Source organism: Carassius gibelio, chromosome A21 (assembly GCF_023724105.1).
Source record: "Carassius gibelio isolate Cgi1373 ecotype wild population from Czech Republic chromosome A21, carGib1.2-hapl.c, whole genome shotgun sequence".
Lineage (NCBI taxonomy): Eukaryota > Metazoa > Chordata > Actinopteri > Cypriniformes > Cyprinidae > Carassius > Carassius gibelio.
The window spans coordinates 13,861,922-13,885,114 of NC_068391.1; the positions used below are offsets into that span (position 1 = coordinate 13,861,922).

General features: G+C 39.9%; 3 protein-coding genes across 13 annotated transcripts; 2 read left to right on the plus strand and 1 right to left on the minus strand.

Annotated features, from left to right (window-relative positions):
* The first annotated feature begins 220 nt into the window (after positions 1-220).
* Positions 221-7,082, plus strand: LOC127941351 (dipeptidyl peptidase 3). 2 transcript variants are annotated; one of them, XM_052536346.1, is made up of 18 exons: positions 221-366; positions 799-1,099; positions 1,186-1,275; positions 1,381-1,518; positions 1,597-1,671; positions 2,442-2,529; positions 2,612-2,745; positions 2,851-2,981; positions 3,145-3,203; positions 3,905-4,099; positions 4,185-4,297; positions 4,380-4,472; positions 4,729-4,791; positions 4,885-5,009; positions 5,086-5,206; positions 5,295-5,474; positions 6,067-6,229; positions 6,351-7,082. In XM_052536346.1, the coding sequence occupies exons 2-18, from the start codon at positions 830-832 to the stop codon at positions 6,491-6,493; spliced, it is 2,181 nt and encodes a 726-aa protein (XP_052392306.1). In that variant the 5' UTR covers positions 221-366; positions 799-829; the 3' UTR covers positions 6,494-7,082. The 2 variants fall into 2 exon arrangements, with proteins under 2 accessions (XP_052392306.1, XP_052392307.1); XM_052536347.1 differs by lacking the exon at positions 221-366 and adding an exon at positions 548-677.
* LOC127941350 (ras and Rab interactor 1) lies at positions 7,083-15,596 on the minus strand. 2 transcript variants are annotated; one of them, XM_052536344.1, is made up of 11 exons: positions 14,929-15,174; positions 11,210-11,398; positions 11,002-11,116; positions 10,744-10,816; positions 10,558-10,649; positions 9,820-10,358; positions 9,242-9,743; positions 8,845-9,153; positions 8,573-8,704; positions 8,202-8,368; positions 7,083-8,106 (listed from the first exon to the last, which is right to left on the minus strand). In XM_052536344.1, exons 2-11 carry the CDS (start codon positions 11,396-11,398, stop codon positions 7,792-7,794), a joined length of 2,433 nt encoding a protein of 810 aa, XP_052392304.1. In that variant the 5' UTR covers positions 14,929-15,174; the 3' UTR covers positions 7,083-7,791. The 2 variants fall into 2 exon arrangements, with proteins under 2 accessions (XP_052392304.1, XP_052392305.1); XM_052536345.1 differs by lacking the exon at positions 14,929-15,174 and adding an exon at positions 15,448-15,596 and having other exon boundaries at positions 7,556-8,106.
* LOC127941352 (RNA-binding protein 4) lies at positions 15,460-23,186 on the plus strand. Of its 9 annotated transcripts, none has more exons than XR_008148989.1 (6): positions 15,740-15,958; positions 16,419-16,782; positions 16,867-17,716; positions 17,888-20,363; positions 20,801-20,883; positions 21,142-23,186. XR_008148989.1 is itself a non-coding variant. In XM_052536350.1 (4 exons), exons 2-4 carry the CDS (start codon positions 16,434-16,436, stop codon positions 18,165-18,167), a joined length of 1,479 nt encoding a protein of 492 aa, XP_052392310.1. In that variant the 5' UTR covers positions 15,460-15,559; positions 16,419-16,433; the 3' UTR covers positions 18,168-23,186. The 9 variants fall into 9 exon arrangements, 2 of the variants coding, with proteins under 2 accessions (XP_052392310.1, XP_052392309.1); XR_008148990.1 differs by having other exon boundaries at positions 23,035-23,186; XR_008148988.1 differs by having other exon boundaries at positions 17,888-19,986; positions 20,270-20,363; positions 20,801-23,186.
* The last annotated feature ends 7 nt before the right edge of the window (positions 23,187-23,193 follow it).

Below are 23,193 nucleotides of genomic sequence, written 5' to 3' on the forward strand. Positions count from 1 at the left end.
GAAATGAATTCCATTTAAGTACTTAACTGATAAACAATGCAAGTTCATTTCAACAACATGAGCTAAAAGTTCAGTCTACTAATGCCAGAAATCATATATATCGATACTTTCTATCTTTATATTAAACATATATGTTAATATTTTTACATACCCACATAAATATTGCTTTTTTACAGAACTATCATTTCATTTGCATATCCATACAACGCGAAACCTTTTCACCCTTTGTTCCTATTGGTTCTCACACCTGTCAATTAACATTTCAGTCGTCTGATTGGCTGAAGGGCGGGTCATTCCGTTGAATGAGTAGCGGAAGTAGTTTCGAACGCCGGTGCTCATTTTGACAGGAGTGAACGCACAATTCAGGTAGAAGTTGTGATAGGTGTTGTTATTTATCTCTTGGATATTGCTTAAAGAGAAGCCATACGTTGGCTATAATAGATGGCAAGATTAGTTAAATAGTGAATTATCGCATATATGTTATGCACGGCACATATTTGCGGGATTTCATTGTCTTGATTCCCTGCACTATCGAGTGTGCTAACAGAATTAGCTGATCAGAAAGTCCCAGAAGTGAAAGAGAAACTCTCTTTGTCAGTGCTGGATGACCTTTCAGCCAAAAGTCAAACTTCTGACTTACAGTATCTGCTCAGCTATTGAATTTTATTAGCTTTTGTGTGCGTAGAGACAAGTTCAGATTGAGACTGTGATGTGAATCCCTAATAATAACCAGTTGATTTTGTGCTTTTGTAAAGTAAAATATTTAATCAGTGATTGATGTTTTGTGTGTATTTTCAGTGGAGAGCAATCAAGCTGCCTAAAGACCGAAATGGTGGACTCTCAGTATTACCTCCCTAATGACATCGGGATCTCTGCTCTGGACTGCCGGGTGGCATTCAAGCTCTTGTCTCCCAAAGAGCAACTGTATGCACACTACCTCTCTCGGGCGTCCTGGTACGGTGGACTGATCGTGCTGATCCAGACCTCTCCTGAGTCTGCCAACATCTACGTGCTGCTGCAAAAAATGTTCCGTGCACAGGCGCCACAGCAGCTGGAGGCAGCGGCGACTGCAGCTGGACTGAGCGCAGAGGAGTATCAGGTGAAGCAAACCTGTTAAGAACACCAACGTTAGCTAACATCCCATTCTGTATTCATTTTTATTAACAACGCTTTGTCTGTTTCCAGGCCTTCCTCGTATATGCTGCCGGACTTTATGCAAACATGGGGAACTACAAGTCATTCGGGGACACCAAATTCATCCCCAACCTACCAAAGGTCAAAAACCATACTTATTATGTCCCATGTGTGGGACCTCTGACAGATTTTGATGTAATAATATAAGTTTTAGTGTTTGATAATTTTGCCTGTTTTGATATGCAGGAGAAGTTCAAGGCTCTGGTGTGGGAGAGTCTGGCCTTTAAACAGAGCCCTGGTGACGTGGAGAGACTGTGGGGCTGGTGCTGCGAGCCCCTCTACTCCCTAGAAGACAAGCAGAAACAGCTCGGTCTGGGTGAGAAGGTAAAATGAAAATTTAAGATATCATACTACAATCTGCCTTTTGGTTTGCTGTTTTACCTAATAATGCCTTTCTCCTAGGGGATCTCGGCGTACTTCTCAGGAAACTGCTGCTTAGAAGATGCAGAGCTTGCCCAGAAATTTCTGGACTCTAAGGTATAGTGCATATGTGAGAGATCCGGCTAGTTCATTGAAGTAATATGAAAACTGTGTGGAATTATTGACACAAATACAATATATTTTTTTAATGTTCAACCACATGTGTCTTACATAGTACTGTATGTATGTATATATATATATATATATATATATTTACTATACGTAATCATGTATTTTGATCGAAGGGAACTCTAGTATTAGGAAAATGTAAAGCATTGAATACCTTTAAAGTAAAAGCATCTGCCAAGTGCATAAAATTAATAATTTGGAAGAAATTTCATTAACAATTTACAATAACGTTCATTTTGTTAGCATTAATGAATCTATTCGATGTTCTGAGCTAACAATAAAGAATCTATCAAGAGCATTTATTAATGTAGGTTCATTTCTAAATATACTAATGTGTTTAACATTTCAGGTCGTATTAATGGACGCAAGTACTATGAGCAAATATGAATTAAGCGTTAATAAATGAACATTAGTCTAGGTTAATAAATAGTGTCAAAAGTATTGTAACATTATTGTTCATGTTAGCTAATGCATTAACTTATTTTAACCAGTTGAACAATATTGTAACTTATTCATTCGTTTACATTTGTGCATTTTGGGATAAGCTATTATCTAAAGAGACTTGCATTACATTCAAGGCACACATTTAATTAGTTCTTGCTTTCCCTGGAAAATCGAACCCATGATGTTGTTGTATCCTTACTGACAGCAGCTATTACTGCACAAATGAACTTTACCAATGATAATCATCCTTGTAGAACCTGAGTGCCTACAACACCCGTCTGTTCAAGACTGAAATAGATGGGAAGCGATGCTATGAGGTGCGTCTGGCGTCTGCCGAGAAGGGTGAGTATACAGAGCAGCTAAAATCCAGTTTGATATAAATCACTTTTCGTTCTCTTGACTATTGTCTCCCTCCCATCTGCAGACAACAGTGCTGTTGAAGGAAAGAGTGACGTTTGTTGTGGCAAACATGAATTTGAGGATTCGGTGTTCTCTGTTAAGAAAGGCGATTATGCCTTTCTTATGGAGAAAGTGTGTCAGAACTTGGAAAAAGCCAAGGTATGGCAACATTCACCAAAAAAGCTGATCCATTGGTACTTTTGAATGTGAAATGAATAGCATGACCTTTTAAAGCATCAGTAAAGGTTTTCTGTTTTGTTTTAGGATTATGCAGCCAATGAGAACCAGAAGAAGATGCTGGAAGAGTACATCCGCAGTTTCACATGTGGCTCAGTGGAAGCCCATAAAGAAGGGTCCCGCTATTGGATTAAAGACAAAGGACCTATTGTGGAGAGGTGACTGAACAATATTTAACAGACCAGGCTGTTGACAGAAGCCTAGATACTTATGTTTCATATTTGTGTTTATACTATGCTTGCTCATTCTTTTTAAAACCTTATTATTCTCTCTCTCTCTCTCTCTCTCTCTCTCTCTCTCTCTTTTTAAAATTTGCAACAGTTACATTGGTTTTATCGAGAGCTACAGAGATCCATTTGGCTCAAGGGGTGAATTTGAAGGTGAGCTCAGATATTAGTGGGTCAAACAAAGTGATGCTCATTGTTTTGCCCTGATTTATTTCTAAATAGATTATGCAGAACAAACCTACAGAAGAATGGTTTGAACACCTCTTCTATGATTAATATATTTTACATTTAAAAATATATATTAATAATAAAAGCCTAATTAAAAGAATGAATATCTTGAAAGGAAATCTGACTTATTCTTTTATTATTTAATTATTGTTATTTTTATTATGACTATGTCAGAATTTTTGCAGTGGCACATTACATTGATCAAAAGTGTATAATGTTTTAAAAAAATCTTTAATAAACTATCACCGTTTCCACAGAAATATTAAGCAGCACAGCTGTTTTCTACTTTGATCGTAATAAGAAACTGTAAATATGACCCACCTTTAGAATGATTTGTGAAGGACCATCTGTCACTGAAGACTGGAGTAATGACTTCTGGGAATTGAATTTTGCTGTCACAGGAATAAATTACTTTTTAAAATATATTAACAAATAAATGCAGCCTTGGTGAACATAACAGACTTCATATATGATAAAAAATCATTCCGATCGCAATTCTTTGAATGGTTGTGTAAAACAGGAAATGGAACGCACAAATTGCTTAAAACAACCGAGTAACTCCTATAGATAGCCAGTTACGACCACTATGTCTCTCTCTCCTCCACACTTTCCATCTCATCCACCAGGTTTTGTTGCTGTGGTCAACAAGGCCATGAGCGCTCGCTTCGCTCAGTTGGTGAGCTCAGCCGAAGTCTTACTGCCCGAGCTGCCTTGGCCTCCAGCCTTTGAGAAGGACCGCTTCCTCAAGCCAGACTTCACCTCTCTGGACGTACTCACCTTCGCCGGCAGCGGCATCCCTGCAGGAATCAACATTCCAAACTGTAAATCCCTCTTATCCAACATGTTTCTTCCCCCATGTGCAGTCAGGTCTCATTGATGAACGTTCAACCATTTTTCTATCTGTAGATGACGACATCAGACAGACAGAAGGTTTCAAGAACGTGTCCCTTGGGAATGTGCTGGCAGTTGCATACGCCACACAGAAAGACAAGCTCACCTTTCTTGAGGAGAATGATAAAGTAAGACTGATGTGAAACTATAAACATGTTGTAATGGAGGCGCAGAATGATGGTTCTCTTCCTCTGTGGCTTATTCCTGTAGGACCTGTATATCAAATGGAAGGGTCCTTCTTTTGAGGTGCAGGTGGGACTCCATGAGCTGCTGGGTCATGGCAGCGGGAAGCTCTTTGTTCAGGTATCAACACAGTGTCATATCCTATCCTTTGAATGCTAGTGTTTTTTTACTTCTTCATTGAAACATTAATTCTTCTGTACAAACAGATGTGTTGTTGGAGCTATGAAGTTGCCTAAATAGTCTTTTAGCAGTGTGTCTGCTATTTGAGTTGAATTTGGCGCTTAAGCTCTCAATAGAGCATGATTATATTGACCCAGAATATTTCCTGAACACAAATGTCTCAAAGTTGCTTCATCTTATGTTTGTTTTGAAACAGGATGATAAGGGAAAATACAACTTTGATCAAACTGCTGTTCGTAATCCAGAAACCGGAGAACTGGTGAGTTTTTTTCATCGCATTCATTAGTGGATTCCACTTTGTTTTATGCTCTTTAGAAATTGTGTGTCATGAAATGTAAATTCTGGATTTTAGATCTCGAGCTGGTACAAGGGTAGCGAGACGTGGGACAGCAAGTTCTCCACCATTGCCTCGTCCTATGAAGAGTGTCGAGCTGAGTGTGTGGGACTCTACCTGTGTCTCAACAAACAGGTGCTCAGGTGAGTCACTGGATATTTAGTCACCTCTGCAGGAATTCACTCAGCTGGATGCTGAAGAAATCTGTGTGTGCGGCAGTATTTTCGGACATGAAGGGGACGATGCAGAGGAGGTGGTATACGTGAACTGGCTGACCATGGTGCGTGCCGGTCTGCTGGGGCTGGAGTTCTACACGCCAGAGAGCAAGAGCTGGAGACAGGTGAGATGTGTGAATGCCCAGAAATCATTACTGTTTCTCTTGATTGTCTGGCTGTCTTAACGCTATCTTGGATGTCTCGCCTTCGTAGGCACACATGCAGGCCCGGTTTGTGATTTTACGGGTTCTGCTGGAGGCCGGAGAGGGACTGGTTGGTCTGAGGGAGTGTACAGGGGCAGATGGACGGCCAGATGCAGTCATAACACTGGACCGCAGCAAGATATACACAGTGGGCAAGATCGCCATCCAGAGGTTCCTCTGTAAACTGCAGGTACAGCCTGCTTACTGGGTTCAAATGGAGCTTTAGTTTTTTTACTTAAATCCACACCACATAAGCAACCTCCTGTGATCAAATTATTATAATAATTATACAATAATGTGACTTTATATCAGTGCTATTGTAGTATAATTAATTACTTTAGTTTTTATTAATATCTTGATAGTTTCCATTTCATTTTAGACATTTATATTAATTTTTTTCTGTATAGTTATTTTTCTGTTTTCATTTTTATTTCTGTTGTAGTGATTTTAGTCTTTCAAGTGAACTAAATTAAAAGGTTACCCCTGCAAATATATATATATTTTTATTATTATTTCAGTTAGTGTTTGTCTTATTTAATGTTTACATTAGTGTGACTTTATATCACAGTTCTACTTTAGTTCTCATAATTGTGAATTATTACATAAATTAAAATATAAATAAGACAGATTTAAGTATCCCATCGTTACCTTTAAAAAAAAAAAAAAAGATTTTACTCTGAGGGTACAGAAATTAGATTCAGAGCTTTTGCAAATAGCCATGGTTCTGTTCAGTAATACCAGATTAGTTTGTATATTGTTTTGATCATTTTCTTTGTGTAAAGGTGCACAAGTCCACAGCTGACGTGGAGGGAGGAAGGGCTCTGTACGAAGGCTATTCTGCCGTGACTGCTGACGGCACCCACGATTTCCTGCGCCTCAGAGAGACGGTTCTGCTCCGTAAGGAAGCTCGCAAGATGTTTGTCCAGGCTAACACCTACATCAAAGGTCCGTGTGCAGTCTCCTTTCATAGCCATGTACCAAAATAGAGCATTCTCATATGATCAGAGACGTAGTAGCACAGAAACACATATGAATAAGAGGAATAATGTGCTTCTATATGTCATAGGTGACGCTGTGGAGCTGGTTGAGTATGAAGGCAGCGCTGCAGGGCTCATCCAGTCCTTCGTCAAACGCTTCCCAGACGATGCCGAGGAGGTAGAGGCCCAGCTGCTGGAAATGACCTGCATGGACTCGTCCTGCTGGTGCTGAGAGGATACATCCTCTCAGACGAGTATTAGACCACACTGAACCACGGCAACTTTCAGAAATGAACAAACGGCTGAAGAGTGCACAATTGAAGGCACTGGTAATGATTATAGAACCATTCACATGTAGGAGGAAGGAAGAACGAACCACACACACAAATGTAACACCCCGTATTTTACCTTTCCCACTGATTTCCTACTTCTTTCTATTTTGTCTATTCACTTTTAAACAAAGGCAACTCTGATTAGTTTTAATTAGAAATTTCTGTTCCTACTTTGAGTCAGGCCGCAGCCCACACTTCCCACACGTGCATGTGGAAGCGCTGACAAGAGTCAACTTGCTGTGTGAGGGTGGGACTTATGTAATCACAACACATAACACACTTTCTCAACTTACTTTAAAATGGAAACACACTCTCTGCTACTTTTAGATCATATCTAGTGTAGAGTTCATCTGCTGATTCACTTATCCAGGAGAATATCAATTCTTCACTGGTTTAAAGGATCTTTGGTTGCTCAAAACATGTTGTCGGTGTTCAGTGTGGATGGTGAAAGCCACCAGTCCCTACCAAATAAAACCAATGATTTCTGAAGGGTTTTCATTGTCTTTTACTTTCAAAATGCCAAAACATTTGTCCAATGCATTTCATATAAATATTACCATAATACAAGATGAACAATAAGACTAAATCCAATATCTCAATACTGACCATCTCATAAATTAGATATTTCCATAAATGGTTAATTACTTTACATTAGAAAAGACTAAAATTAAAGAACAAAAAAATGGAGAACAGAGTTGGGGTAATGAAACCAGTCATTAATAGCCAACCTAAAAGAAGATTAAACATAATACACAAACGATTTCTTAATAAATTAGCCTTATGAAGTATCACAGAACACTAGCTAAACACAATCAGTAATTAGCAGTCATGGACATTAAACAGGCTGATTTTGCATCTTATAAAATCTACAATCTTAAAAATAAAGGTTCCAATGCTATAGAAGAATGTTTGGTTTCCCAAAGAACCTTTCAGTGAACGTTCCACCCCCCCCCCTCCCTCCCAACCTTTTTTTTTTTTACTATGAAGAACATATTGTGCAATGGATGTTATTGTTTCTTCATGGAACCATAGATGTCAGAAAACACCCTTTATTTTTAAGAGGTGTAATCCTATCTTACAGTTAACATTAAATAAATGAGCATTATTATTATCATCAGCTTTTCTGTGAGTAATCAGGCATGCTGTATAAAATGCAGAATTGCTTTGATCTACATGTGACATCCGAAAAACTCCCACATTATGAAGCTGCCTCTGTTAGATCCACTGCACTTCCTCTGTTCAGCTTCTGGGACTTTTCATGCTGACCGGACGCCTGGTAAATAAGGGGAACCCCACTCACACCCATGCTCTGCAGGTCTTGAATCTGGGCGTCAGGCGGGAGAGGCGTTAACTCCCCGTCTCTCCTCCAGTACAGGCTGTAATCCTCCGGCTGGTCCACTCCAAACTTCACAGCACAGAGCTGAGCCATGGCTTCACCGTTGAGTGCAGTCTTCCACATTAGGGTTTTTACCAAGCTACTGTCGCCATCTTGAAACAGCACCTTTATAAACCTCTGTAGCATAGAAACAACACAGAGCTCTTGTTTTTGGACTATACTTGCACAATTCAGATGGAGTAGATGTGCTTTGTTCAACCAGTGTATCTGACCTGATGCAGTTTGCTGTCCTTATGACTTGTGGTTTCGTTGCTCCGACGCCGGCTCCATTCTTTCAGAGACTCTCTGGCCTGGTTTGTAAGGCCGCTGGGAGGCACATCCTCTGGCTGACTCTGAATAAGACTCAGACTGGCGTAGAGGCTTGTCAGATAGTAACCGCCTTCAAGAGAATTAATAACAATAATTAATAACAATGACCTGCTTTACAGAATGAAAACTTGAGTTTGGGTAAGAGGATAACACTCGCACTGAAAGTTACCAAATGTAAAACATATAAAAGTTAAGCATGTATTGATTAGCAGTGGAGCTCAAAATTCAGAAGGATATCTGTAAGCAGTGTATGTGGAGCTGTTTTCATTCGTACCTTCTCCTGTAAGCCAAGAGCTTTCCAAAAGCTCCATCATATACTCCACCTCCAGAGAGATCTCTGGCATATTGCACAGCACCATCACATAGGAGAGAGCAGGCAGGAAGTCATCTGCTCCAAATTCCTGCCCTGTTTTTAAGAATAGGTAAACGTTAGATGATGGCTAAGGTAATCCAAGTGAGATCATAAGAGATTTTTGAATGGTATTGTGTGTGCAAAAATTAATCTACATGTGTGAAATAAACCAATGTTATTCCAAAACCCCTTACCTGATTTGTTTCTCATGGCTTTGTAAATGAGTTTGCAGATCTGCAAGAGCAGCAGCACTTTGTCGATGGGCGAGTACGCCCGCTGCATTAGAGTCAGCTTGTGCTTAATTTTCTCAATGCCCGGGGCGTCAGGAACGCCCACCTGAACCCCAAAGAGCTTCTGCGGTGAGACTCCTTTGGCTCTTTGCAAGCTGTCCATCATTCTCTGGAAGGATCCATCTTGTTTGTGCAGGGTCCGAAGAGCCGCATCAATCTGAGGCTTCAGAGGCTTCAGCACACAGCGGAACATGGCCTTTTCCAACGCTTGGTCTGCACACAGGAAAATATGGTTGTATTGCAAGTGTGTAAATAATGCTACCAGCAACATTATTAGGTAAAATCACACTGATTTAAATACCTTTCTCATTCTCAGTCAGAAGAGTTTCTATCGGAGGTTCCAGCTCGCCACACTCCAGAATGAACGCTTTGGCCTGATTGATGAAGAGACGCAAATCCTGCAGCAGCTGTACAGCAGAGGTCAAGCAATGTGGCTTCAGCGCCTCTCTCTGCTGCCTCAGAAAGTCCTGGACCAGAGCACCAAACGCCATGCGACGGTCACGAGACAGGTCCTCCACCATCCGTGCCACTCGCTTCTCTGGGGCAAAAAGGGATATGAAGGCGGCGCTCATTTTGCGCAGGGCGGACATAGACTTCCTTGGAGGAGGCATGACGGGGTTGCTAGTGCCTCGTGCAAGAGCAGGACGTTCGGGACTGTCCTCCGCCTCGTCGAGGCTGCTGAGGGAACTGCTGCTGTCCAGCTCACTGAGAGACGGAGCATGGCGTTGTTCCAACACAAGCCCTTCCTCCTCCTCCTCATCTTCTTCTTCCTGTCCTTTCTGCTCCAGGATTTTCAGCTGGGCCTAAAAAAGCAAAGCAGTCATTAAAAATTCAGAAACTAAACTGAAATGTCCCATACAATCAGCTCTGAAAAGGTACCTTCTGAAGAGCTTTGGGCATCTGATAGTCTTCTTCAGCAGTGGGAGAGAGGGTAGAGGTGACCTTTGCTTTCTTCTGTGACACTACACAAGGTTGCATATAGTCTGTGGCTTCCTCTATGGCCTGAACTGCGACAGGTGGAGTCATCTGCTTTGCAGCTTTCAATCTGGCTTTGCATTTGGCTTTAGCCAGTAACGGCGGTGGAGGTGGTGGGAGGACAGGGGGCGACAGGGAGCTGGAATTTTCAGTGGAGACACGAACCTTCACACTGGTTTTGAAATGATGACGCCTGCGCATGGCGTTGCGCCCTGGGTAGTCTTGTAGGAAAAGAGGGTTGACAAAACATAAACCTTTGCCTCCCCCATAATCTAGCTCGCAGGGACTCCGTGTTTGGATTGGACAAAGCTCCTGGAACGGGGTGGAGTTTGTGTCGATGGGTGTTAAGCAGTCTTGTGGGCTTGGAGACGGAGGCAAGAGTTCGTCAGCGACAAGAGGTTCATTGCGAGGGCCCCGAACATTTAACTGGGAACTCCAGAACTCTGTGGTATACAGAAGGTCATCGAGATCATGATAACCATATTTTATGATACTGTACATTATAGCTGACTGATTTCTTTTTTTTTTTTTTTTACAATACAAAGAGACAGTATACAAGAAGCAACGATCTACCATGCCTTAGAGGAACGGCTTCTTTCAAACCTGGAGTTCATTTGAACAGACTCTGAATCTTGTACCTACCCACACCCATATGAGAGATTGACTCCAACTGTTTGTGGGAAGAAGCCTTGGCGATTGCTTCAGGCAGCTCCAGAGTGAAAGGAAGAACATCCCTACAGATATACGAGAATCATGGAATAGAAATGTCATATTTGGGGAGTGCCATGCTGTTGTTGTAGGTACAAAATAGTAAATACTAATCCATACCGACTAACACAGTAGAACGCGATGAGTCTGCACAGGTCTGGGAAACTGATAGCTGAGCTTTCCAAAGAGAAGGCTGTTGATAAAAGGGAAATGGTTTGGTTAGATAACTCAAGTTAAAAAAAATGTAATTGAAAATAATGTATTTTTAACATTAAAATGTAGATTTTTTTTGTTTTGTTGTTGCTATTTCTCTAAGATGTACTGCTTGTTTACATTTTATTTAAGATAACAAGCTTAATATATTTTTATGTAACTCACCAGAGTCCTCTTCTCTGATAAACACCTGTTTGAAGAAAGACGGCACGTTGTCGTCCGCCAGCCGGACACAAAGCATTTTTTTCTGCGATGTACTTGACCTACGCACCAGGAAGGTCTGCAATGTAACAAAAGTTTCCAAAAAATGCTGTTAACGTTTACTGTAACATTCTATTTTCAAACCAGATGGTAGTAAGGTTGTGCTGCTCACCCCGGGGGGCTCGCGCCGCAGGATATGTAGAGCTGTAGCTGAGTTAATGGAGAGCTGGAGCCACACAGGGTGTGTTAACAAGAGCCGGTCCAGTACACTGATGCTCCTCAGGGATCCTCTCTGTTGACATGACCGTCTGTCCCCCACGGGCCGAGCGTCAGGATAGTCGTACACCGGGTCACCCTGCATCTTCAGAATGACAGTGAGATTTCAACTCCTTTGGCAACGTATCTCGGTTTCTCTTCTTTGTGGTGTTCGCGTTGGCATTTGACAAAAAAAGGAAGTTCTGACCAGTTCTGGAGGATGTCTTTAAGTCAGTAACATAGTTCTCTTTCTTACAGTAAATTATTCATGTACACATCTATGTTTTTCTCACTGTTTTCCTACAATTGCTATTTTCAACACAATCATGTGCCTACTTATTCCTTCTGACCGTTGCTCTTCAATGGCCAAGGGAAACTCCCTCGCTGATTCTGTCTTTCTCCTGGCCATGTGAGAACCATGTGTCACAGTCTTGACTAATAGCACATCTCTACTGTTTTGGTTCTGCATTCACACAGACCATTCAAAAAACACTTGCATTGTTCTTTAAGGACATAACAGAAGCATCATTTATACCAATCTTTATGGAAAGTGAAGAGGAACTGAGATTAAACTTTCAAGAAGTATGTAATAAAGGCGTTTTATTTCGACATGGATCTGTCCTATATTAAAAATAATAATAATGATAATAAAATGTGTTAAAAGTGAATGCATTAAATCAAAACTTCACCGATGCATCTTATATGATGTACACTAGCTTCTCAAGCTGACACTTAAGTAAACTGTTCACGTGTTGAGTGAGGTTGGTAGCAGGTTGACTCTGTGTGGGCCAGTGTGGAATATTTTTTGGCAAGAACCAATGGCTGCTATGGCAACAGAGGCTTACATATTCCACTGATCACGTTTACCAAAATTTTATGCTCCTAAGGTCAACTGAGAAGTAAAAAAGTATTACTATAATTTTGATGTTACTTGGAAAATAAAAAACATGTACTTCACTGCAAAAACTAAATTAATAAAGTGCTATATTAAAATTTTCCTCTCAAGGGACCATTTGGTTGGTTCCTTAAAAAAAAAATCCCCCTGAATGTAGATTCATGAGTATGTCCCTATGCAACTTTAAACACTAAATACTTGCACCTTGAATATGACTGTACGCAACTGAATCAGTATTTTTTATCTAAAAATGAATTTTTTTTGCAAATATCATCAACTTTTTGAGTCGTCATACGTTTTTTTAAGGTTTCTCTTATTTGACCAGAACAAAACGTGCCTTTTCACAAGAAATCTAAATGTAGGATATGTAAAATAAATATATTTTGTCACATAACAATGAAAGAAATAATAAGAGATTATGCATTTTTCCATATATATAAGGAAAAATGCATAATCTCTTATTATTTCTCTTATATATTTATCCCCTTGGTTCAAGGTGATGAATATATGTGTGTGTGGGTGTGGGTGTACTGTATATATATATATATATATATATATATACACATACACGTATATATACATATATATATATATATATATATATATATATACACACATAAACACACACACATATATATTCATCACCTCGAACCAAGGGGCATTGTATAAACTATGGCCACCCCTAGTATATATATATCTGACAAGTGTCTGCTCTGATTGGCCAACTTGACCCTGTGCATTGTGATTGGCCGAACACCGCAAGCACTCGTTGGAAATGTAACTCCCCTTTCCATAATCGCGAGCTTCATCTTTCAAAATAAATGTAAAAACAGATAATAATTTCCTTAGTTTTACCATCAGTTCAAGCCCAAAGGGGAACAGAGTGACGTGACAGACACAGTGATGAAGCTTGTATGTGTTTGCATTACACAAGCCATGGACGGTTAAGACAGCTTACTCCACTGTGACCATGTCTCTCTCTCTCTCTCTCTCACACACACACACACGGCCGCCCAAAACTCTGCATTTTAACATTCAATAGCCAAAACTAATAAGAAAAAAAAACTTCCAGTAGTATAGGTTCACGAAACGGTTGTCCATAAAATGCGTTGCTGTTCTGTTGTAAGTAATCTTAAAGATTCCTAAATGCATCTACTTTTGGAAAGCCAAATAAAGTGATTTTGCTTTTGTCTAGATACACACAGCATCTCCCTGACATGGCTGCTCCAACACTAACTGCGGTTACTGAAACCATGCCTTATTCCTTTTGCATTAACATTTGGGCGACATTAAGCAAATATTTCCATATAGTGATGTAGACATTTGGGGGCATGTTTGAACAAGCCGTTTCAGGTGGACGTGGCAAGTCTTAACTTTTATAAAGAATATCTCTTTGGAATTTGAGACTTTAGTCTTTGCAACTTTGCAAATCTTTTTCATGCACCAAGATCTCGTAACACTCCAAAGAGAAATATATATATATATATATATATATATATATATATATATATATATATATATTAAATTGCATCATATGACCCCTTTAACATCCCGAATCTCAGCCAGTTAATCACCCTTAACTGGCCCTGAACTGGGCCAAAACAGGTTTTATTATTGGTGCCAATTCTCAGCCTTAAGTAAACCGGAATCCCCAAATCTGAGCCTGATATAGCCCAGACCCAATTATTAATACAGAATCTTTATATTTCTGCCATTATTCACTTTGTGACATGCTTTGGTCCCAGACAGCAACATAGTGTTGGCCCAGATCCGGCCCACGTGAATTCCATGGCAGCCAAATGTTAAGGAAAATAACTACACTATTTGAAGAGTAATTAATTGAAGAATAATTAGTTGCTAATTAAAATCATATTAAGAAACAAAATAAAATAGGTACAACACACATTACTTTTGCATTTTCATTCATTTTTTTTTTTTTGGTATGCCACCCCACGATTTTCTGTGGCCTCCTCTGGGGGTTGGGGTGGTGTTACAATATGTAATACTACTATATGTATTGATCATTTCAGTTATACGTTTTTAAATTCATAAAAAGGGCATGAAAACTACAGGGTGTAAACTACAGTCCTGTCCATCTAAGCTCTGCTATAACTGCTGCAGTGCCGCTTCATTTACTGGATGAGCAGAGCAAGTCCAGACTGGTGAGAGAAAGCCTTTAAATATGCACTAGGAAGGAGCAGCTCTGATTTGTAATGCAGGCTGAGTTTTTTTATAATTGCTTCCAGGGCGAGATATTTTCATGAGCTGTAAAATTATATATTTTAAAAATCAATATCTATATATAGTTATAGCTATTTATTTATTTTATTTAATGAATATATATTAAAAATAGAAAACGGTATGGCCAGAATAATAACAAATTAGTAAATAACTAAAATTAACATTAGTAGACTAGTTAATAATAACTAGACTATGTGCAGAGAGAGAATACAATAGATGCATCTTGACGTAATCTCGTGCCTCTTGAAATTCGTTCAATAATGTGTCATCTGTGAAAAGTCATTATTAAACACTTCCTACGAACTTAATTATTAAAAAGGAAAAAAATAAATCATAAAATCTACATCTTACTCGGGTCTTGTTACTGGGCGCAAACTTCCTCTACGTCTCTTAGAAGAAGGTTAATGTATCAGTACTGTGGATGCCACATGGCACTAATACATAGTCATAACCAAACACATGACTATGTTTAAAAGCCACGCAGAACAAGAGTCACTTACCTCTGTTTCCCAGGCGCTGTTATTCAAAAAGAACAAACTACACTACTTCGTGACTTTTCCCAAAGTGTCAGATCCATGAAATGCTCGGAACTACTTCTGGAAATGCGGAAAGTCCAGGAATGTTGCTTGTTAATTCCCCTTCTCACACACGTTTGAAAATATGCCTACAGGAGTCAGTATGAAACTCTGATTCATGTTTCGTCTACCCACAAGTGTGTTTTCCAGGCGAGCGTTCACACCTGGTTACGCGCATGCGTTGCTGTGACACTTAACAACAAATAAGATATGGAATATATATTGTAATTTTGTGTGTTGCCCGTGTCTGTGATTTACCATTATTTATATAAAATGTCACTATATTAAAGTTTTTTTTTAAGTATATGTTTAAATGACTTTACAGCTCAAACCTGAATCCTCAACTCCCAAATTATGTCTCTCTCTCTCTCTCAAAAAATAAAAAACAATAAAAAAAATATATATATTATTATACATTCTTCCATAAGAAATTTTAGACTTTACCTAATACATGCGTCCGGATCCTTCCATCTAGCGTTTGCTTTCACACGGACTAGACGAGAAGAACACCATTGAACAGTCAGGAAACGGATATGCAGTGTCTCCGCCGCGTTAGGTAAGAGGGTAGACAAAACATTTTTTGTCGTTTTGATACATATGTGTTTTGAATCAGTTCGTTACCATTTGGTCGTAATTTTGTTTTACCCATTGCCCGAATTGTATATCAGTGAGTGAGGTCAGCGATAATTTTTGTATTTCCTGTATGTGGTTGCTAACAAGCTAGCAAACTACGCAAGTGCTAATTATATGAATTTTGTACCTTCGAGGCTTATATGAACGCAAATAGTGCATATTATGGGGCTGACATGTGCGAAAGTTTTGAGGAATAAAGTCTTGTTGACTAACAGTTGGCGTGTAAATCGACAGTTGTCTTTAGCAAAACTAGAAACGTTCTAGAAACGACGGCGCAGCCAGATTTTTAGCGCGTGCCCGGATGTGGCGGGATGCTATTGGGGTATGTTTAACTAGAATGGTTTTGTATTTTAAATTGTGTATATCACTCCATTTACATTAAGATTGGCGCGATGAACTAAAATATATGTAAAAAAAATTTAAGTGTAAAAACTCAAAAAATGTAGTAGATTAAAAAAAAGCAAATTTTTTGTGCGCCATGTTTTTAAAACGCCGTGATATGTGAGATAGGAACGATTAAACACGTCTGTTGCTAACACCTGTTTACATATATGTAGTTATTTATATAAGAAAAGCTGATACGTGGCTGTTCTGTTTGAACTGCTCCATTATACATACAACGTGATCGTAATTTGAATTAAGCTTTCTAATGGCTTTTTAATTCAGCTCAAACCGATTAAACTCATGTTCAATAAGCCCAACTGAAATATCTGACCCGTTTAGTTTTAGAATGAATTGGATCTTCCAAAAAGAAAGGAATAAGGCTTGTTCCCTATTTCTAGGTATTCTGGGGTGCAATGGACGACAACAACGCAGTGAAGCTCTTTGTTGGGAATCTGGATTTGGAAACTACACAAGATGACCTAATAAGACTTTTTGCCCCTTATGGAGAAGTGGTGCACATAACTGTACTGAGGCAGTTTGCCTTTGTCCATCTGCAGGGAGAAGGGGCTGCTGACCGTGCTATCCGTGATCTGAATGGTCGAGAATACCATGGCCGGAGCCTTGTAGTTGAGGAATCCAAAGGGAGGCCCCTCAATTCCACCAAAGTATTTGTGGGCAACCTGTGCGCTTCCTGTTCAGTTGAAGACCTGTATGAGCTCTTCTCGGCTTACGGAAAAGTACTTGATTGTGATAAAGTAAAGAGTAAGTATGTGTATAATGCACCTGATTTGTATCAGTGTATCAATACTTTTTGCTCAATATATAACATAATGTGTTCTCTTGCAGCAAAGCCCTCCTCATTAACAGGCTACGCCTTTGTGCACATGGAGCGTAAAGAGGATGCAGAACAAGCCATTGAGGGTCTTCACGGAACCTCATTCATGGGGCGTCCACTTGCAGTGGAGCTCTCAAAGGTACAGCAGACTGCAAACAAGGTCCCATGTGCCAGTTGCGGTGCACATGGCCACTTTGCAGGAGAATGCCCGATCAACAGGCCTTCAATGGAGCACCACCAGAGTCAGGCTGCTGTCTTGGCTGCAGCCGCCGCTGCTGCTGCCGGACTTCCCCTTCAGGTGCAGCAGAGTGTCCACAACTCTTTTTACAATACTGCGAGCACTGACCCAACGTTTGCAGCTCTGAAAGACCTGACCACTTCCAGGGTTGATGGCAAACCTGTCAGTGCTGCGGTCTACGGAGCCCTGGCGAGTCAAGTCTACAGTGCTGTAGCAGACCAGGTGCTGAGCAGGTCGACAAGCCAAGCTGCAGATGGCTACCCCACCGAAGGAGAAGCACCGCCGGGGGCTGCAGCTGTTAACCCAGCCTATGGAGCAAATTCCTCTCTGTACAGTGCCAGTCCAGCTTATGGGACCATGGGAGGCACGGAGCCTGACCCCCAAGCCGTCTTTGAAGCTGCTCGGGCCCGATTCTTTGAGCAGGGTCAACAAGTGCTGGCTGAACAGCAGGCAGTGACCAAATCTGACCGAGACCGAAGTCCGGTACGACGTACGGCCCCATTACTGCCCGATCCAGTTCCCCAGCCGTACTCCCAGACACGACCCAAACGACGGGCCCTGCTCCCAACACCTCCTGGTGGTCCAGAACTACCTGCAGTTAAAAATGGCGACCCAATTGCAAGGTAATGGCATCCTAAATGTTTGGCAACAGAAATCATCTCTAGTAAATATTTATTTTATATATTCATTTTTTTATTATTATTTTCATTAAATGTAAATTTTTGTAAATAAGTATATTCAATATTATTGTTTTGCCCACAAAGCACATCTAAACTCTTCTTTCTCCATACCAGGTGCTATGCAGAGTACTACCAACAGTACCAGCAGTACCAACAGTACCAACAATACCAGCAGTACCAGCAATATCAGCAGTACCAGTACAGCTTTCCGCCACCACCTCCACCTGCTCAGATGCCCATGATGCCACCGGGCCCAGTGGATGTGCAACAGATGTCGGCCCCAGGCACCACTGCTTCACCAAGAGTGTATGAGCCAACTTCAACACATAAGGAGCCCCTCCTACGCCGACCTGATTACCCTTACCAACACACATCTGAGTCCCCATATCGATAGCCTCCACCTCACAAGTGTATGCACGCATGTTTGGATGTGAAAATGTGTGTGTGTGTGAGTTTTGGTCCTACATGAAAAGAAACTGGAGGAAAGGGATAAATCTAATTATTACTGCAACATCAGTTTGACTTAGTTGATATTGTAGTTTGGCAGTATAATTTCTCCCCCCATAATGTTAAATAACTTCATCATGTACAGAATGTAGACATTTACAAGGCCATGAAAGTTTTTATTCTGAGCTCCTCGCGGTTTAATTTTTTTCCTTTTCCCCCCCAGAAGTGCTCAGAATTGCATTACCTGTCACTTTTATAGATAAAATACTGTTTGACCATTGTGTTGGGTCAGACATTCTCCGAAGTCAAATGATTGTGCCTTGTGAAAATAATCTTTTTTTGTGTATGTACAGACTTTTGTAAAACCAAGTACTTAGGATCAGGTACAGTTTTATTAAATTAATTGTTTAACAAAGGAGCAAGCTTAAAATATCTTAATCCAAATAGTCTTCGTTCAGTTCTATTTGGCTTGGACTGATGTTAAATTTCACAGTTACTAGGAAGAAAGTGTAGTTTAGCTGGAATGTACAAAGGACCTGTGTGAAGTCTTTGTGTGTGTTTGTGTGTGAGAGAGATTGAGTGAGAACACAATGTTAACAGTTCGGCTGATCCCTTAGCTTTCACATGAGCACCACAATCGCATACACATCAGACCGTATTCCGTATATATCCATTTGAGTGAGGGAGGGCATATTAAGATGACACAATACCAAACAAATCCCCAAACCTCTACTAAAATGCTCTAACCACTGCCTCACTTGTGCAGATGGATACACCTGCCCAGTTCGGCAACATTAAAACTGATATTAAAATCGTCTTTTGGAAAAGAGAGGGTATGAATAGATTCATTACAAAAGGGACATGCTTGTCACTCAAGAAGCATATTCGTGGTTCTATATGTTTTCCATCGGATACCTTTATTGACTCTGAATGAGTTTGAGATGTCCTTGTTGCTAAATACCAAACAGAACTGGTTCAATAGCCTGCCAGTAGTGAATATACTTGTTTTGCAGGATATAAAGAGCAAACGACTGCCGTCTCTGGCTTTGCATCCCTCTCTTACATGGACCGAATACTTGGGAGTATTGACTTACATAAGTGGAAACCCCTTAATAGATAGAATACGTTTTTTTTACATTTTGTTTCTTCTGAAAGTAGCCCCATGCAATTACTATTGTTTCTCTGACCATTTATTTTGTTCACATTTATCATAGTCTCTTTATCCTTAGAGTCATGTGAATTGATTCCAGGGGCTTCGGGGTGGGAACGCTTATTATTTAGGGATGGGAAGTGTAAAACCTGTTCAGGCCTGACATATAGCTAGTTAAGGCAATTGGTTCATAGAGTGAAACAAAAAAACAGTGAAGTGCTTCATACAATTGTATTTTTTTGTTCTTAAGGGAAAAAAATGTTTTCCCAGTTCATGAACATTTTAGGCAATTCAATTAAACATTCATGTTATAACATAAACTGAAAGTGTGTGAATAATTCATCCAGGTTAAAGTACATGTATCTATCTAGTGCTAGAGGTTTCAATCTTTTATAAAGGGAATTTACCCAAACTTTCATAGCATCTGCAATGGATTTTTTAAGTGATACAGATGTTATAACAGTTAAGTAACTTTCCTTTAGATAGCATTCAGTGCATAATGATTGAAATTGGAAGGTATGGTCAAAAGAATGGCTTGTTTAATCATGTTATGTATGTCCTCTTTTTCTAGAATGCCCCTCAGGCAGTCTTCAGTCTTTCATTCCAAAGAAATATGGTGGGGTACACACACAAATCTCACTTAGAACACAATTTCACCACTATACATTCGACTTCATCTGTTAAACCTCACAGGCAAACATCCACTGTAGTGTTAATTTTCTCAATTTGATATATGATAGAATGCAGATGGACCAGTGGTGACGGTGCAGCACACTAGAGCTCCACACAAATAATTCTACACAGTAAATTAATTCATCTGCTTTGTATTATAAATAGTGCATGTTTCTTGTTATTATTACTGCTGTTCCAGCCACATTTTCCCTTTTCGCTAACTACAGCTATAATGGCTCCCGGGCCTCAGGACGCCAAGTTGAGCATGACGGGGGAAGAGAATTAGCGCCCCACAATGCCTCGGACGTGCTCCCCATTAAGGTAAAGCCATTTGCCCCCAACCACGCCTGCACCTTGTTTATACACTTCCCCATCATTCTAGCACAGCTGCTCGGATCAGGCTAACATCAGTTAATACTGAAAATAAGGTCAACACAATGGGAATGGCACTTGTTTTCTGCTGTGTGGTTGGATCAGTGCCTATTGAGGGGGAATTTGTTTTTTAACAGCCTGAAGTAGTACAAATAACTTTTCAGCTTCCCAAAATGCTCATGGTTTGGTATTTAGACTACAAATATTTTCTGCTTAGATTATTCATATTTAAACTGACTCTTTTGGCCCCAAAAGGTTTTAGTGCCTTTGAGGTATGTTTTCTCGCAGTATGCTTACAAAATGAGTCGGAAATTTCCAAGCATTTTTTCTAACAATTGGAGGGAAGAATGGCTGACATTTGCCTTGGCTTGTTCTCTGGCGTTTAGTCTTTTTGAAGCACTTCCAGTTGGTGAGATGAGGCACTCCAACTATCCTTTGAGTACATGAGAAGGGTGCAATGGTCTTGTAGGTGAGTAACCAATGCGTCCAGCTCACATCCACCTCAGCTTTATGCCTACTGCCACTATTTCAGCCTCACAAGATCATAGATCCCACTGCAACACTCTGATTTCAGTTTTTACTCTTAAAAAAAAAAAAAGGGTTAATCTGTTTTCCTGCCAAATTTAGACTTCTAACTGTTATAGGGATTTATTTTTCCATTCTCTCAGCGTAGGAATTGAGCATGCTTTTGTATGTCCATAAGCAAGAAGTAACAAATGTTTTTTAGTTTAACCTAGGGACAGTCTGTTATGAATGTCAGAAAAATGTGTTTGTTAAAGGTAAGCCTATTCAGTCACTCCAAACATTACTTAAAACACATTCCTTTCTGTAATTGGCATTTTAAAAAACTATGTTTGTTAATTTGTCTAATCTTCTAAAAGGTTTTAACCTCAAATCTAATTTAAAGGGGTCATATGATGCTGCTAAAAAGACATTCTTTTGTGTATTTTGTGTAATGCAACGTGTTTACCTTTAAGGTTAAAAAACCACATTATTTTCCATATAATGCACATTGTTTCTCCTCTATGCCCCGCCTTCTGAAACACGTCGATTTTTACAAAGCTTATAGACGGTTTCAACGGCAACAATATAAACAAACGTTACTGCGCGTGCCCGTATTGTGGACCTAACTTAACTTCCGGTAGATTTCCAAATAGAATAAATAACAGCCAAGTCCCTCTAGAGTTGATATTTTTTGATAACAAACAAAACATATTTGCTGTGTGGATCAGGCGGACTTAATGATATGCAAATTCATTATTTGCCAGCAGGAGATGTTAGCATAGACATAAAGCGCGAGAAATAGAGGTTTCCCCAGTAACAGCTGTAAACAAAGCAGAGCTACGCTCATACGCTGCTTTATCAGGCATATAACATGCAAGTCTTCCTTCAGAAATACAGCGATATAAAAACACCTGTGCCTCGCTTTGATATTTAAACATATAAATGTAAGGAATTATTAATAAAAGTGCAGTACGTAGCGTTACTCATGTTTATTCAACGAAGCCTTTTTGAAAATCTATCAGTTTTAAAATTTGTGGCGAGTCTCCAAAAATAAAATAAATGTATGGGAAACACACCCCGCAGCACAACCACCTGAGCCCAACTTCAGTCTACTCATCACCTTAACTTTAACTGTGTTTGTAGAAGGCAAGGCACTGCAGCCAACAGACCGGAAGTTAACTTAGGTCCAGGCGCGTGCGCCCGATGAAACCGTCTATAGTTCCGAAAAAGCTAGATGTATTCTGATTGGCCAGCTGTCCAGTGTGTGATGATTGGTCCAATGCCCCCAGTTTGTGATGGAAATGTTACTTCCCTTAACCTACAGTGGTCTCTCCCAGGCCAACAGCATGAGACTCATTCCAGCTGTTCTGCTCGTGCGCATCTCATTACCGGTTCTCTTTTAGCAGTTCAGTCAATGTACTGTTATGAGTATCTGATTACTCGGGATATTGGTTTATTTTGCCTCAGAGGGATTGTAAGGCACGTTTATAAGCCAAATAACTTAAGAAATGTGTGGATTAGTTCGTACTGGAGACACGAACAGTTTCAAACGATTATGTTCAATTTGGTGAACTGGTTTGACCGGTTCCCTAAGAAGATCCGGTCAAATAGAAAGATTAGTTCACAATCCAGACATCACCAGATGAGACAAAACCAATAAAACTTACAAAAAATTGAAATCGCATCAATATGACCCCTTTAATTCTTCAAATTAAACACAAACAATTGTTTAATGATTTTCAGTCTTTCTCACAACCTTCCAATGACCTACAGCAGTGATCCTCAAATCTGGCTCGCGAGATCCAGTTTCCTGCAGAGTTTAGCTCCGACTCTAATTAAACACGCCTGCCTGTGATTTTCTAATGATCCTGAAGACACTGATTAGCAAACTCTTGCGTGTTTGATTAGGGTTAGAGCTAAACTTCGCAGGAAAGTGGATCTCGCGAGCCAGACTTGAGGATCACTGACCTACAACTTAATCTCTGATGTAAAAATGCTTTGAAAAGCTGAACAGTGGAAAATTAAATGTATATAAACTATGATTGTAGATTATCAAGAACTGAAAAAGTCAGTGATTCAGGGATGTTCGAGTTTCATTGATCTCTTTTTTTTTTAGGTCTGAATGGGCAACTTTCGTTGTGGTGTATGTAATGTTAGTTAGAGGGATCTTAATCCTAATGTTTTTTTTTATTATTTGCAAACTGGCTTTAGTGCCATGATATTTGTATTTTCTTTTTGTAAAGTTCAATAAATGATGCTTAAATCATATTATGTG